Genomic DNA, 17,305 nt, shown 5'->3' with positions numbered 1-17,305 from the left:
TGTAAAATATCGGATTTACTTGGTAAAAGTCTGTCTCTGACGTTGGAATTGGAGAGTGTAATTATTTTGTTGTGTTATTCCAGCATAAGCCCACAGTTGTGAGTAATTACTGTATTATACTTGGTTCATTACTAAATGTTCATATACCAGTATGTAAACAATGCATCTTTAAGAAGTTATACGTCATTGATTTTGTATGTGATATGAAAAACCATGTATAGTTTCTTCACCGTTGTGAAGATAATGCATGATTAAAAGATAAAAACAGACTTTACATTGATTGATTTGAATCTTTATCCTCAGACTGAGAAAGCCTCTTGGAAAGCTTCATCCTGGCAGTTTCGCATTAGTAGTTTTAGAGGCTTTGAACCACTGACGCAGGCCGGGTCACTGAGATTGACAGAGTGAAGGTTCCACTTGTTGTTGAAAAAATATTGTTTTCTTCAACAAGTGATTGTCTTTGAAGAATTTGCTGCTTGTCAGAATCCACCAAGCAGAGGAAATTATCGCTAAGCGTCTTTCCCAAGGACGCAACAACATGACCTGGTTGAGAGTTGAACCCGCGACCTATCGATTACGGGTCGCCATAAAAACGACGCTCTGAACCACTTGTCACACTCTATGCTATCACAAAAGTTATTTTTAAAGGTTTTAGCCACAACTTTGGTCAGTTTTAAATGAAAAGTTTACCATTCATTAGCACGTAGTTGAATAGGCTTTCACAATTGGTTGTGCTAACAAAAATGGCGGCGGGCGCACTCGAGCGGTGCCACCGCGGTGTGTGGAGCATGAATGGGAATGACGCTTCTACTCTCTTAGGATTTTTATGCCTTAACCATAGAGTAATTTATGCTCTAACCCTAACCTAGGGATTGCAGTTTCTGTTAAACGTAGTTTCCACTTACCCATGAATCACGGAATTAGAAATTAATAAAAATTAAAAATAAGAATTAAAAATGTAATTAAAAGAATTAAAAATCTAATTGAGTGATCCATGGCTTATTGGCTTACCCTAACTCTAACCATAGAGTAATCTATGCTCTAACCCTAACCTTCGCTGATCGCAGTTTCCGCAAACATTTTTTTGCCGTTTCCGCTAACCCTAACCCTCGAGTTTGTTTCAAATTGTTTGGGGAAACTCCGATCAGCGACTTCACCTTTTTTAATTTTTTTTCTCGATCTTTTCAGGGTACGAACTGACTGTACAAATGTATCAAGGTACGAATTAGGTTGCACCCTGGCTAAAGTACCACGCGCTGCTACCAATCGATAAAAGTAGCGAGCTACTCGTTTATCCCTTGCCTTAACTTAAACGGACACAAGAAGCATTTTGTGACGTCAAAATGACCTTGAAAATGAATATCATTCGCTTACACTGCTATTTCAACATCGTTATAGAAAACACATTCTAGGTGATTTATTGTTATGTAATTACGCAATACGCATCTTTTAAAATTATGAGCATTTCAAAATGCGAGTTGCTAAGTCATGCCCGGTTTGACTTCAGCATGTCTTTTCCAATGGGGAAAAATCTCTCCATCACAGCATTGGAAGGAATGGGGCATGACATACAATTTAATAAAGAGGCATTACAAATCGGCACTAAGAAAGCTCAAGGACGCAAAGAGATGAATCTCTGCTAACACTACCAAAAAAGTCGCAGGGCTGCATTTCTTTCAGTTGTAGCTTATACAATGTAGCGCTACATTGAAAAAAAAGTAGTGCTGCTACTGCAGCCAACTCCAACAAAAATGTAGCAGCGCTACTGCAGCCACTACTCCAACAAAAATGTAGCAGCGCTACCATAAAAGTAGCAACACTACAAAAGGAGAGTGCTACTGCTTACTGCCCATCTCTGGTTAAATATGTTTATAGGTTAGTTAGTTTTTCTGCAAGTTTTCATTGTTCCATAGTTGAAGAACTACGTATAGACTAAGACCTATTACTAGCATTTTAACTTATATATAATCACAATTACATTTAGACAAGTAGGCTATATATATGTAATTGCATATGTCACTTGAAGCAATACGGTACAAAAGAGGGGAGCTGGTAATTCTTAACCAACTCCTTCTTCCCCAACAATCAGTATATGAAAACATTTGCAATGTTGAGGATGGATGGAATGCTATCAAGAAGATGAAGGTAAAGTTAATCTAAATTATCCTCTTCAATCCAGGATCCTGTAAGATTTGAACTGTCATACATCTTAGTAAGATACTTTCATTGGTGTAGTAGAAATGCATTTTGTACTATTGCATCCGTTGTATGGCAATGACTGTAGTTGCATTTTTTTCATTCTGTGTACTTCTCGACTCAAGTCTTGAAAAATTTTGTAGCTTAATGTTTGCCTCATTGGAGAAATTAACAATGTCTCATCATATATAACATTAACAACAACTGTACTTGAATTTTGAGAAGTAACGTGTTATTATCATATATCAAAGTTTGATTTTTCAATTAATGTATGGAGAACTTTTCTCAAGTTTCGTTTATACTGTAATATTAATTTGATAATAAAATTTCAGATAATAGCGATTTACACCTTGCATAACCTCAGTCCTCGAAATTAGCGGCGGCACTCGGCAATTGCCGTGGTAAATGCCGCCGTAAACGTCATAATGGCCATTCTGCTACGGCAATAAAAATGCCGCCGCAAAATGAGCACTTAATTAGAACAAAACTTTTTAAAATTTCTTCCTGTGTTATTTACTCGCAGCGGGAGTTTAATCAGCAGAAACATCGCACCAAGACCTTACCTCGGACTATTTTACTTGCTGTGAACACTCACGCAGTCTTCGAAAATATTATATTTTATAGCATATTTTTACTTGGCAAGAACTTTGCCGAGGCCAAACAGCAAAAGTTGAAATTGCGTTGGCAATTGCTCTGAACGTTTATTACGAAACAATTGTACCAAAACATGTGAAACGAGAAGGGAAAAGTATACTAGAGTAGTCTATCACGACCGCATCGTTTGATTTGTTGTGACGTAATAATACTTAAAGTAGCGATAAAGCGAGCAACGCAATACGCACGCTGTTACGTTAATTCACGTAAAATAGCTCAGGGGAAAAGTAAGTTAATTTTGGGTTGATTCAACGTTCGAGTCAGCACAAATCGATTTACAATTTTCCCGGCGGGTTATATTGCGCACCCAGACAGCAAAATCATCATTTCTACATCGATTCAACGTCTACAGACGCAAAATCAATGCAAAAATAACGAATTATGCTGCCTGGGTAACAACAATGCCCAATAAGAAATTTACGTTTGTTTTTCGACATCTAGCGACGTTGAACCATCATAAAATAACGTTAATTGCTCAAACAGGTACCAGTAACAAATTAATAGCTCCCTGCGAGAAGATTGGCTCGATTTATGTTTATCCTAACATAATTTCGGCACAATTGGGATACTGCGTGCGAGCAACACAAAGTCTGTTGGATAAAGAACTAGTCGGATATCATATATAAATCGGAATCATCAGAGGACGAGGTTGTCGCGTCGTCACTGGAATACTTGAAGACGCAAAACTGCCCGTTCGTGAACGCGCAATGCCATATGATCGGAAGCATTATTTTACTGCGAAGAACCATTTATCCAATTTTGTTCTACTTTTTTAACTTGACCCCTTAGCTTTTCTAATTCCGATTTTTTTCCGTCATAAAATTCTTTATAAATTTTGTAAAATACCACACTAACTTTTTCCTTCTGTTCCCTCTGTTTGATAACCTATAGCAGGTAAATTTTACTTTTTAACTGTATCCTTCACCATGATTTATATTCGCAACGACACCGGTAAACAATAAGCATTCGATGTTCCAATAACTTTTTCGTAACAATTAAGCCAGTATTTACAAGGTTGTAAACTTTTTACAGTTCACAAGAGCATTGTCAGCGCGTAAAATAGCTTGCGTGATGCTCTCCGCTACCGCCGTATGAAACACGAAGAATAAACGCATAAAATTTCGTTTGTTTAAACTTTAAAGCATACGGCAATTGCCGCCGCAATCCAAGGTTTGCTGATTTGGCGACGGCAATGTTTTTGCCGTCGTAGATGGAAGCTAATTTCGAGGGCTGTAACCTGACATATTTTTCCGCAACTTTTTTCTCAATGATATTGCCATCCCACAGGTGAGAGGTGCCCCAGCCATTGCTATTGTTGGCTGTCTTAGTCTTGCCGTTGAGCTATGCAACCAGGAGTTCCATTCATGTGATGACTTTCTTGAATTTGTGAAATGTAAATTGGATTACTTGGTTACTGCACGACCAACTGCAGTCAATGTAAGCAAGTCAGCAAAAGAACTTATTCTTTTTTCAAAGCATCTTATCAACTCTTCACATACACTTGACGTCATGAAACTTAAGTATGTTGTGGTCTTGACTTTTTACCTTTTTGTTGATCATAGTGATCTGAAGTTTGATTAGCAAAAATATCTCTTTAGAAAGTATCAAATCTCTACATCTTTAAAGTTACAATTGAAAAAAATAACAACACATTTTGATGCTAATCACTAATCAGAGAAAGAGTAGAAGCTACAGTTAAATATATAAATTCCAATTAATACGGTGACTTGTTAATCATACAGAATTATAGAAATTTGATTGCCTACTTTCTTCTCTAATTAGCATTAATATGTTTTGTTATGAATTGTAACCTCAAAGCTAGTAGCAAGATTCATATATGACATGCTGTATTGAAGTTTTGACTATTGTGTTGTTGATTGGTGAGAAAATGTTTCCAAATATTTTCAATAGTTTATTTACTGTATGTGATTGAAAGAGGAATAAGCATCCTGCTTTGCAATCTCATATATTATTATTACATAGGCTATATGAAAGTTAGTTGTATTCTTGTGAAGGTGTTACAAATCCTTATGTCATTAAAGGTTGATTGGAACTATTGAAAAGATGCTGGAGGATGACATAAGTGATAACAAGAGGCTGTCAGAGCATGGAGCGAAACATATTTTGAACAATTTGCATCCAGACTGCAACGGAAAATGTTCTATACTAACACATTGTAATACCGGATCACTGGCTACAGCCGGATATGGGACTGCACTAGGTCTAGTATATATACATATTTAAAAAGTTTTTTCAATTCTTCCTATTTACTTAAAGCTACACTATGCTTTGGAAACTGTTGAATAATTAACATACTTTTTTAAGATATGTGTTGAAATAACATGATTCCAACTTTATGCCACGCAGGAGTGATTCGATCTTTGCATTCTTACATGTCGATTGATCATGTCTATTGCACTGAAACCCGACCTTACAATCAAGGGGCTCGACTCACTGCATATGAGCTGGTCCACGAAAACATCCCTGCGACTTTAATAACAGACAGTATGGTTGCTTTGCTGATGAAAGCAAAAGGAATTTCTGGTAAGTGATTGATGTGCGTTTTTTAATTTTGTTTGTACTGTATTTCAAGAACATTATAAAACATAGCTGCTTAATTGCATAAATTCAAAGACCAAATAGATGCCATGAATGGAAACGGGCGTCGTTCTCAAATATTTTTTTTTTGAAAAATGCTGGAAAGTAAATCTTGGTATCTACAGTGATGCATATATTCCTTTACTTACACTGATTAAATCATGTTATTTTTCACGGTAGCTGTGGTAGTTGGGGCTGATCGCGTCGCAAGGAATGGTGACACCGCTAACAAAATCGGCACCTACCAGATAGCTATCCTTGCCAAGTACCACAACGTGCCATTTTACGTCGCGGCTCCAGTCACATGTCACTGTGACGTCACACACCATGGCGATGATATCATAATCGAAGAAAGGCTATCGCACGAAGTGACGTCTATAAATGGAGTGAAAATAGCAGCCGAAGGTGGGTTACGATGAAGTTGATATATAAGCTTGCAAGTGGTAACGCCGCATTCATAAAATACGAGTATCGTATGCAAGGGTTGCCAGTTTGATACGTTTCGGATGTTAAAACTGTTCATGTTTGCTGCACTTACATTTCTCTTTCAAATTAGTTAGTTTTTATTTTAATGCAGGCAGAGCACACTTCTCCAAAAACCTCGTTTTGAGTAAGAGCTAACGATACTATAACGAGTACTGGCCTGTAAGTTTCTTAATTTTCCCGGTGACTAAGCATTGGCCTGTCAGAGCTTCTTCCCAGTAGTCCGGCAGAAGTATGATTGAACCTGGAAATTTTATGCAAAGTTTTTTTTTTTATTGATTTTGGTAGCCTAGAGTCTACTCTTTCAGAACCTGCCGGGTGCACTCCGCGCACCCTTGAGCGTTTTGAGAAATTCAAGATGGCGTCCAAAATGGCTGCCGTTTCAGATAACTCCCTATAACTCAGTTAGTATTTGACCTAGAATGATAATTTTGGTGTCTAACCATATGTTTTGAGGGGCAAGGAATACATTGAAAATATTTATTTGACTGATTGGGGATTGCATCATGTAGAAATGCAATAATGCCGCCAATAGGGCTGCCATATTACAAAATTCAAACAAAAACAAATAAATTCACTTGTATTTGGTCTAGAATGATAATTTTGGTGTCTATCCATATGTTTCGTTGACAAGGAATCCATTTAAGGGATTAAAACAGGTGCATATGAATTACATCGCAGGAAAATCCAAAATGGTTGCTGATATATTATATTTGCTGAATATGTACTTATAGAAAATCATTATTTCTGCAACTTTTGCTTGTGAAATACCATCTAACATATAACATCACTCACAAATGTCACCATTAGTTATCACAAATGTTACCATTAGTAATGTACAAGCCTCTCTCATAGTCACAGGACAGTCTGTTGTGGTTATCATCTCGTCATTAAGTCACCTAGTCCATAAATCTGTGATGTTGTCCAATTGAATTAAAATGCTAAGTAGACCTAAGAGTCTGGCTGCAACCTGCAGCATAACACGCACAGAATATTGTACATTTCAAACCATCCCTTGTGCAGCTGCAAGAAAGCGTTTTGCAGGGGTTGTCACTCTTGCATCCACATCTGATCATGACAGTTTCTGGGGTGAGTTCAACATTTGCTGGAAGGAGGACCGGTTGTAGCGTTTTAAGTTTCCAGTCTTTCACCCATCCGTACATTTCTGCATCAAGTTCAGGCGGATTGCTGTCTTCCAGTAAACGCCACACAATGGCTTGGTGATGGGCCCTTCTTACATTCTCTTTAAAGGCCTCACTTGTAGGAGGAAGGGAACAAAGTTTTGGTGGTACCGCGGAGGCCCGACCCGTTTTGGATGCCCATACCCTCCAGCGTGCTTCGGACATTGATTTACTCGTAGTATATTGGCCGTATCAGGCTGACATGAATGTGGTTGCCTGCGCAATCACTGATTCTATGGGAGAATCAATGACCCCTAAAAGTGACAGTGAGTGACCATCTTTCAGAACCTTCAATGCAGTACCTTTGCCAACCCCATAGCAGCATGCTACCGTATCACACCCAGTAAGAGCATGGGCTGGCAGGAGTTCATTCACAAAAGACACATGCTTCTCTACGGTTTTTCCAATGTCAATGACTGTTCGTTCCTTAATTGGTGATTCCATGGTGATACGATTTTTCATGCTTCCAACGTGATAATAATGAAGCAAGAGAATGAAAACGTCAGTGTCATCGGATATCACAGTTATATCACTCTCTTCATTATTTCGAGCAGACAGCATCACCTGTTGGATAATGATATTGTCCACTTCCTCATGACTACTTGAAAGGTCCGCCCTTCTGATCACTACACCACCATGGCTGATCTCAAATGGGGCAACATCCTCAACAATCACTATCAACTTGTGAGTTTGGGTGTATTCATGGAATGACTCATCTTCAATCAGAAGTTTGACAATCAGGTTTATCAACTGCTTCTTGTTTTCGGTCACCGTCAATACAGTCTTTTGAGGTGGTAACTTAGTGTTCAACTGCAGCTCGTGGACTCGGCTAACTCCAGTGGACCTAGCACTTCTGGTGACACTCTTAGTACTGTAATCATAGTACCGATCGAACACTAGGTGAACGTCCCCAACTTTTAGTCTCTTGGCAATGGCGTGTTTCAAGTTGTTTGCGTAGTCTGTAGTGGTGCCCTATGCAGGCCAAGAAATCACCCAGAGTAGGGCTGAACCATCAATCACAACTACTGAAGTGTCACTTGCTGTTGTCCGAGCAGATACCTCAACCTGAAGCTGTCGCTTTAAGGAAGACTTTGATGTTGCAGCTCTCATTTCTTCTGTGGGGTCAAACATAAGACGTTGGTACTGGGGCTACTTCGTAGGATAGGACATCTTTTATGTCAATATCATGCCCACTAGCCTGTTGGCCTATGACCTTGGAGTAGATGACATTCATGTCGTACACTTTACTACCTCCCACATTCACATGTTTCTTTGTAGCCACCATGGTAGTCACGGTCTTGTGAATTGTTTCATGTAAACCATCAGGTAAATTCTCTCCAAATTCGCACATCTGTTTGAATCCTTTCTGCACAGCCTCTTGCACATGCACTGCCGGGGTTCCATGTTGACCAGTTGCAATGTTCACTAGATCCTCTGGATGTTTCTCGGGATCAAGTGGATCCATACATTTTTGAAGCTTCGTCCTTATGGCTTCTCGGTCCTTGTTGTCATTCTTTATCCGTGCCTTCTTTTCTTCGTGATGCCCACTTCCCTGGTCTCCAGAATCTCCAAGCATTTCGCCCAGAGCAGCCTCCACAGTACTACATGTATGAAGACTCAATGCCCAGATCTTGAGCGTATTCGGCTTCAAGGTTATTCCTATGATGCCATTTGGGGCATGGCCATATCTCATGAAAGTAGTTTCTATAAACATATCACTCCATAGGCCATTCCATAGTCCGCGCAGGTGCCTCATCGCATGCCCCCTTTTCATGAACCGGACTAGTACCTCTTCTGGGAGGAATTCCATTGCTCTTAGGTAGCACATCGTGTACCTTGCATAATGCACATGACCAGCGGCAAAGAAATAGGGAAGCATTTGTTTGCATGCCTCAAGATGCAACATTGCAACAGCCGATCAGCCTCCCTCTCAGCTCGGACAAACCTCATGATAAGGAACACTGGTTTGATCAACATCTCCACCCATAGTTTGGCAGTCTTATTCCTTTTGGCTATGTTCTCCAATCTCCAAGACCTCCACGAAATCTTCCTTTGACTCAAATGTATTTCAATCAAGTACTCCTCGAAGAACTTCCTCAGCCAGCATTCTCAATGCTCGAATGTTCTGCGGAAGTTTCTTTCCAGTCAACATTTTTGCGACTCCTCCAAACACATCACTCAGAACTTCCTCCAGTCCACTGTTTTCCATCAGAGTCCCGATGCAGCCTATGAAACTCATCAAAAAGTGCATACCACCAAGCGCGGGATGACATCTGAAAACCTTTCTGGGTAAGTCCACTTCACATGTAATGCAACTTTATATAGTTGTAAGTCACAGGTTAACAACACAAACTTTTGGTCAGCATTATGTGTCACCTTTTGAGCTTCCACCATTGCTGTCATTATTGTATCTGGGTGGGATGGCACAGGATCAATCAAAGGCAGGTATGCTGTCTTAGTCTTAGGTTGTTCTGTTTGGCCTTGATTGCGTGTAAGAGCTGTGTTGTAGCCATTGTACTCGAGACAATTCTGTTTCTGAACATCCTGAAAGAAGGCGGAGTCAGTTTCGTCCGCTCTTTGTTTTAGAGTAGCCTGTTGCGCAAGTAACTTGAGTGAGAGAACTGTTCTAACAGCAACACTCTCGGGCATTTTTGGTTTCTTGGAACCATTGTATCTCTGTATAGTGACATCATATTCTATTGCCTCCGACATCTCCTCCTTTGAAATTCGTAGGATTGTCTCTCTATGGTATCGATCAGCATCAGGTGGTGATTCAGGATGTGTAACTAGAACAGCGAGTGGGTGGAAAATTTTCCATTTTGGGACGAGATTTCAGCATCAAAAGTATCGACAACTATACTTGTACCAAACCGTCTGATGCATCAGATATGCCAAGACAGGATCGTTCCATTGTTGCAGCTTTCACAGCTGAACGCTTAAAGCGTAATACCTCGTTATAAAAACACTTTCTTTAGGCTGGGCCAAAAAAGGGGTTATTTTCAAGAATTTATAGTACAAGGTTGTAAGTTACCTAAAAGTTGTGAATGGGTATCAGGAACAAACCCATGATAAAATTTTTATTTTTACATGACATCTTACGGTCAGACAGTCCGTTACCATAGCAACCGTTTCCGGCAAGACAACAAATTGCCTAAATTGATGATTTCTCAGGCTGTGAATGACCGTCAGGGCTCATGTTGGCACCAAAATATGTAGAAAAGACAGCCAAAGAGCATTGAACATATACACGATGTCTGTGAAACAATTAATTCCGCTTTTAAATAAAAAAAACATATTTTCTTCGCATTTATGGTCAATTATTGTACAAAATAACAATTATTAACCTGTTTTTACTACAATTACAAATAACAATTAGTTATCCCGAAATCTACCAATGGAAGTCAATTACTTCTAAGTAACATCAGTAAGTTACACACTCAAACAATAAACACTCATATTAGTCCCAACTGTACGAAACGGAGGCCAGTGACTTTTTTGTCACAACCTCAGTTGACGTTGCCAGTCCATGCAGCTTCTCTCGGGCACCCTTCACAACTCTGTATAGTGCCTGAAGCTGCTCTTCAAATTTGGGGGCCTTGTTTGTGTTCAAATCTGTGGTGAGTCCTAGTGCCCGCTCTGCTGCATCATCGACAACAGGGAGGTTGGCCACAACTTTCTTGCCACGACGGTAGTTATCTGAGGTGGTCCATTGTGCAACAGGGAGCTTGACAAAGTTGGAGTCAATACCCAAGAGCTCAAACATGCTCCATGAGTCATGTCGAATGAAGTTATTGAGGGCTTTACTGCCCAATTGATGTGAGGCTGGCATCTCCTGTTTTCTTGTCTGTGGACTGTCTGTCGCGTCATGGTACCTCAGCATAGCCTTTCTCATAGTCTGTTTGTCAGATGATGTACGGTCCGAGAACAGTGCCAAAGGGACCAATCTCTCTGAGAGATACCACAAATGGTTTTGTAGCTTCTGTCTGGCTGGAACGACAAAGGAGAGAAATATGGCAGGCCACTTCCTTGGGTCCTTGCTGATACTGGCCTCTGCCTTGAGGAGGTTCTTCATTAGTGCCAGGTCATTTGATGGTGCATTGGCAGCACTCGTGCATGTTAACCATGCTTTCGTGTAGAAGATTGCCAAGAATACAGCAAGACTGGTGATGTCTTCCAATTCTTCGGGTGTATATACATCCCCAAGCTGGCATCGGAAGAGTGCCACCTTAAACGTGTACAAAGTCTTGCTAATCCAACGGGCGTGGTGGAATGCCCCAGGCGCTTTGATGGTGATGGATCTCCGACTGGCAGGGACGGTCCCTCCAAGAAAAAGAAGTGTTAGTTCTGCCAGCTCCAGGTAGTCATGTCGCAGTGTCTCCTTGGTGCTTTTCTCAATCCATGTCTGAAGAAAGGTAATGGTGTTATGAATATAACCTGTCAACTCTCTTTGTGGAGCAGTCACCTCGACCAATGTGTAGTTGTTGTGGTTCAATTTGCTCCAATTGTTCACCAGTCGCTTGAACAGTTGTTCATTAGGTCCTGTGGTTGGGCCATACACAATTGAGCAAGATGCCCCCCCAATCAACTCATGGATGTGGTGTCTACATGCCAGTTGCAGAAGACTTCTACCAAACTCTGTTTCCAGTCTTACGACAACTCCGCTCCAGACCCCAGAGTTCACTGCAGTTGTATCAAAGACAAGAGCACCTATCCGGGATGTGTCCAGTGTATGGTCATTGAGGACCTGGAAAGAAAATAAATAGAAAAGAAATAACACACGCTAATATACAGTTAATCAATGAATGAGCATTTGTTATCATTATTTATTACACGACCAGTAATCAACGAAGCGAAGCTGAGTCATAAATAACGATAATAACAATGTGAGAGAGTTAATAAGACAAAAAAATACTGAATAATCACCTGAATAATCTTTGCTGCCTCATTTTCAGCAGTTGACCTCCCTTCCATCCCAACAATTGATAGTAGAACTTCCTGGCCATCCATCCATCCCTGTCAGTATCACTGCCACTCGTTCCGTGTCCTTGCCCACATGCGTTACTTGCGTTAGGGACTTTATCAGCTTCCCATCCCAGTGTAGTGCATACATCTTGGAAGTGATATCACCAAGTTGCCACTTAGTAATATCTGCCGCCTTCTCAAGCCTTGCAGACTGTCTCCTCCTTCCGTTGTGTTCACAGACAGGTTGTACTGCTCAAGTTTCTTCCCTCCATCTTTACGAAATACAGCAGCCAATTCTGTCACCGCCCTTTTCGAGATTGCGTACTTGTCAGCAATGAAGCAGGCCTCCATAGGAACACCTTCCATCTTCTTGCTGACCTTAGGGAGTGACACAGAAACAGTGTGCATTGGTATCTCAGTGGAATCTTCAGACTCAGGGTTGTCACTTTCTTCTACGGCATCTGCACTATGGGAAGCAGTGGCAGAGCGTAGACATTCCTTAGCTTTTCGCTCCTGCGCTGCCTGCTGATCAAGAAACTTGCGCTTCTGCCTTTTTGCTACTTTCTTATCGCGTGGGCCCAGAGTTGCAGTGCGAGTAACCCCACGTACACCTTCTAGGTACAACCAGTCTTTCTTATCTGCCTGGTCTTGCTTCTCCAGCTGTTGTTTTGCTGCCAGTCTCTTCTCAAACTCGTGTTGAACAACCCAAAACGTCTGCCTCGTTTTTGCCAAAAACTCCTCCCTTTTCTTGGTCTCTGTATTTGTTATTCTATTCCTCTTACTCTTCCTTAGTTTGTACTCCTCAATAACTGCAAGGATCGTCTGCTCTATCGCTTGCCATGATTTAAGGATGATACCAGTATTTACCCACCAGTCCTGCAAGTCCTTTGTTACAAGTCTGGCGGCATCTAATGTACTAGAGTGAAGATGGCTGGCTTGCTGTAGTTGCCTATGATACCCATGGTACTGAAGAAGAACCTGCTCCCCTGTTGGTGGGTAAGGGCCAGTGAATCCATGGTTTCCTGGTACACTAAAGATGGGGGGACACTTGTCAAAGAGTCACAGCAAGGTTTTGATTTTGGTATTCATGGTTTTGGAAGTGAGAACCAGCAATTAGAAAACAAATATGGCTATTATTACAAAAGTTTGAATTTTATACACAAAATCTGAAACAAAATTGAGTTTTTTGCAAATATTTTCTATTGAATTGTATCACACCTACTGTCTAGTTGTCATATCATCTTTGGCTTGCAATTCTGCATAATTTAGTACCAGCAGCATCTCTGAGGGTCATTCAAAGCGTGATAAATCTTTATTTTAGGCATTTTGTCTGGTTATCGATAATGGTTTCTACGGTAACGGACTGTCTTACCGTAAGACTTCAATTTTTTTTTATCAAATTTACATTTTTGTGTTCCTGGCACTCACTCACAACTTTTAGGAAACTTACATTAAATTCGGAACAACTTGGTTTTTTTGGCCCAGCCTAACTTTCTTACTTTCTTACTTCTCTACTTACTTTTCTTATACTTATTTCTTTATACTTATTTTACGATATTTCTTACAAGCCTGCTGAGACGCAAGTTCGCGCTTATCAGTCAGAAAGCAAAATGATTAAGTAGCATAGTGGGAGTTCGAGATTAAGAAATTTACAGTAAGTATTTGGCAAATATATCAGCAACCATTTTGGATTTTGCTTTGATTTAATTTATATGCAAATGTTTTAATCCCTTAAATGGATTCCTTGTCAACGAAACATATGGATAGACACCAAAATTATCATTCTAGACCAAATACAAGTGAATTTGTTTGTTTTTGTTTGAATTTTGTAATATGGCAGCCCTATTGGCGGCATTATTGCATTTCTACATGATGCAATCCCCAACCAGTCAAATAAATATTTTCAATGTATTCCTTGCCCCTCAAAACATATGGTTAGACACCAAAATTATCATCCTAGGTCAAATACTAACTGAGTTATAGGGAGTTATCTGAAACGGCAGCCATTTTAGACGCCATCTTGAATTTCTCAAAACGCTCAAGGGTGCGCGGAGTGCACCCGGCAGATTCTGAAAGAGTAGACTCTAAGCTACCAAAATCAATAAAAAAAACAACTTTGCATAAAATTTCCAGGTTCAGCCAAAAAATTGGATTTGGCAACCGGACTACAGCAGCTAAATTCTCGTTCTCTTCAGTAGCCAAAATAAAAAAAATTCAATTTAGGTAGAGAGGTAACTTTTTTAAACCATAAACAGACATAACTCAGCAACAACACTACTTAGACAATAGCACTTTTTCAGTTATCGTTTTGTGTGAGCTAGTTAAGCAGTTTCTCAAATGTTTAGATTTGACCATATTTTTACTGTGATACTGGTGATTCTTTAGTATTTTTTTTAAATATTTTTCTTGTAGGCTTGAAAAGGGCTGTATGACTAGCCGACAACGTTCGCTTATTGTTTTATGTTTTTATAATGTTAAATGTAGTGTTGTTACTGAGTTATGTACCTGTTTATGGTTCAAACTAAAAGTCCATTAAAAATTCATGTTTTTAAAAACTTGTCAATTGATATGTTTTTGCGTGAAAACATGTTTTTCGAAACTTTTATCAGCAATATTTCTCGTTGGCGTGTGAGAGACTTCGCTTTGTTTGTAAAAAAAAAATTTTCACATACGGACGCAAGTGAAGAAAAAAGTTTCAAATACCAACGGAGCGAAAAAATGTTGTCTTGTTGTAACCGGCGACCAAACATAGCCTACCTGCGCGGTAGTTTTAGAGGCCATTTAACGATTTCTCGGCTGCCATAGCCACTGGGAGCTTAGAGGCCTGGAGTACAAACCAACGCGCATTTTCTTTCGTAATAAACAGAGAAGCCTACAGATACCTTGCTGACAAGCAATTTTATTGTTTATACAGTCAGGTGATTTTTGGCGTTAGCTACACTCATCGTTTTTTTTGATAACGTAAGAAATAAAATATGCACTTGAAAATCTACTGTATTTAGAATGCTCACGTTTCTGTAGTTCGTTGTATGGATGCACACGAGTGAAGCTTTAAATGGAATCATATGTCAGTTTTATATTGTAGACTTTGTATACATCATCGTATGCCGTCTCTGAGCCGAAGGTTGGCTGTCAATTGCTTCCACAGTCCACACGTCATGTTCTGCCGCTGCTCTTTTATGCTTCTCCGATGCTTGACAAGTTAGCCCACTGTTTTACATCATCTACCCAGTTCGTCTCCTTCCACCATACCTTCAATAACTAATTGATGTAACTGTTCTGCCGGTCCTCTCAAAATTTTGTCTCGCGAATTTTATTTTTTGTTTTGTTTATGCCTTTGCCCATCTTTCTTGCTCTCCAATTATTTTTCTAATTGCTTCATTTGTAAAGTGTATATATATGACAATTTTAATATTCTTCTGTAGCACTATAGTTGAAAAGCATTCATTTTTTTTGTGAATTTCTTTTTGTAGGTCCAATTTTCACTTCCATATGACATAACTGGTTTGATATAACAAGATAACAGTCTCAGTTTTAATTGCAAATTCATATCTCTTCTGAAAAATTGTTCACATTTCCAATATGACGCTTTTGCGTGACCGACTCTTCTTTTTACATCGTTGGCGCATCTTCCATCTTGTGCTGTTGCATTCCGCTTAGCTCACCGCTCATAGCTCACAGTTTGAGCACTTTGGCAAGATTGGTGAAAGTACCCAAATGTGGTTCCTTGCGTACCACAAATGGAAAATCACTACGCTGCGTTACTTATATAGCAATAAGGGATAAGGAGTTCCTATCTAGTGTATGATTTACTGCACTGAGAAGACATGTCGAAACAGTGGCGTCCTGTCTGCAGTTAGTTTATATTTATGATTTCTTACTGATACTTCATTGTATGATCACTACTTGAAGATTTCATTTGATTTTTTAGGCATCGGCTGTTGGAACCCGTCATTTGACGTCACAAGCCACGACCTCATCACCGGTATCATAACAGAACACGGAGTATTCACGTCCGATGAATATCAAAAAATGACCGCACAAAGATGCAACCACGCGACATAACATCCTTTCATTCCATCTGTTGATATGTCATAGCTGCTCAACAGACGGTCTCTGAAGCGATTAAATGCGGCCAGCGAAGTGACTTGATATTTTACATGCATGCAATTTTATTATTTGGTAAAGTTGGATATTGTTTGTCGTTAGGAAATGATCTCGCTTTTGTGAAACGTATCTAGAACATTATTTTTGTGACATTATCAGAGTTGAGTTGGTCTTATATCGAATATAATGTTGGCCTACATATAGTTAGCGAAAATAATAATGTTTTTATTAAGATAAAAAGCACCCTAAGCTTTGACCATGTCATACAACAAAACAAACTGCTGCTAACTTTTTCAGCTATCATGTTAGTTAGTTCACGGTTTTACGTCTTTTGTTTCCCTTATTGCGAGGGTTGGACATCAGTAAATTGCGATCCGACTTAATGGCGGCTTTTCACGTACCCCTATTTTGAACATTGACCGTCACAAGGTTCCCCTTTCGGAGGTCGCTACGCACGTTATCGCACCACCTCTTCTTTGGTCGTCCACGTGGATTACGCCTTCTACTTCCATAGACTAAACCTCCTTAAGCCAGGAGTCACCTTCCATTCATTGTACGTGGCCATACCAACGGAGTTTCCACCACTATGCGACCTCTTCTACTTGGTGGATGCCAAACCTTCTCAATTCTTCACTTGATGCTCTGTCCGCCCGTCGCTTTGAACATATCCACCTCACCGTAGCGTTGTCATTATGGCTCAAACGCTTGATGTGCTGTGCAACGACTGGCCATTTTTGTGCGGAGGCTCCCGACAATCAATATTGAAATAAAGTTTCTGAACAACTTTGCCATTGTTTTGGTGCTGTTTTCAATGTTGCTTAATCTCCTAGTGTAATTCGCCATACTTGATTAATTTCTTGGCAGCATTATCATCTATGCAATTTTTGTTGACTCTTATTGTTTATGCTGCTTGTGTCTTTTTTTTCTGCCATTGACCAAAATTTTATAGAAAAGTCTAAAAAATAGTCAATTTGGATCAATTATTATTAATTTGATAGACATAATTAATTAATTATACAAATCCGTTGCTGTGTTAATAGTTTGTCTAATGTCTATACTTTGAGGCAGTGGCGTAGCCAGCAAAATATTTCAGAGGAGTGGGCAAATAAATATTGTTGCATATA

At 39.7% G+C, this 17,305-nt stretch overlaps 1 protein-coding gene across 1 annotated transcript; it reads left to right on the top strand.

Moving 5' to 3' along the window:
* Positions 1-2,013: 2,013 nt before the first annotated feature.
* On the top strand, positions 2,014-17,305 carry LOC145784127 (methylthioribose-1-phosphate isomerase-like). Its single transcript, XM_082595882.1, has 6 exons — positions 2,014-2,145; positions 4,138-4,370; positions 4,893-5,071; positions 5,218-5,394; positions 5,629-5,853; positions 16,006-17,305. Exons 1-6 carry the CDS (start codon positions 2,014-2,016, stop codon positions 16,137-16,139), a joined length of 1,080 nt encoding a protein of 359 aa, XP_082452008.1. The 3' UTR covers positions 16,140-17,305.

Source organism: Aplidium turbinatum, chromosome 15 (genome assembly GCF_918807975.1).
Source record: "Aplidium turbinatum chromosome 15, kaAplTurb1.1, whole genome shotgun sequence".
Classification (NCBI taxonomy): Eukaryota; Metazoa; Chordata; class Ascidiacea; order Aplousobranchia; family Polyclinidae; genus Aplidium; species Aplidium turbinatum.
This window is presented reverse-complemented; position numbering and strand designations above follow the sequence as displayed.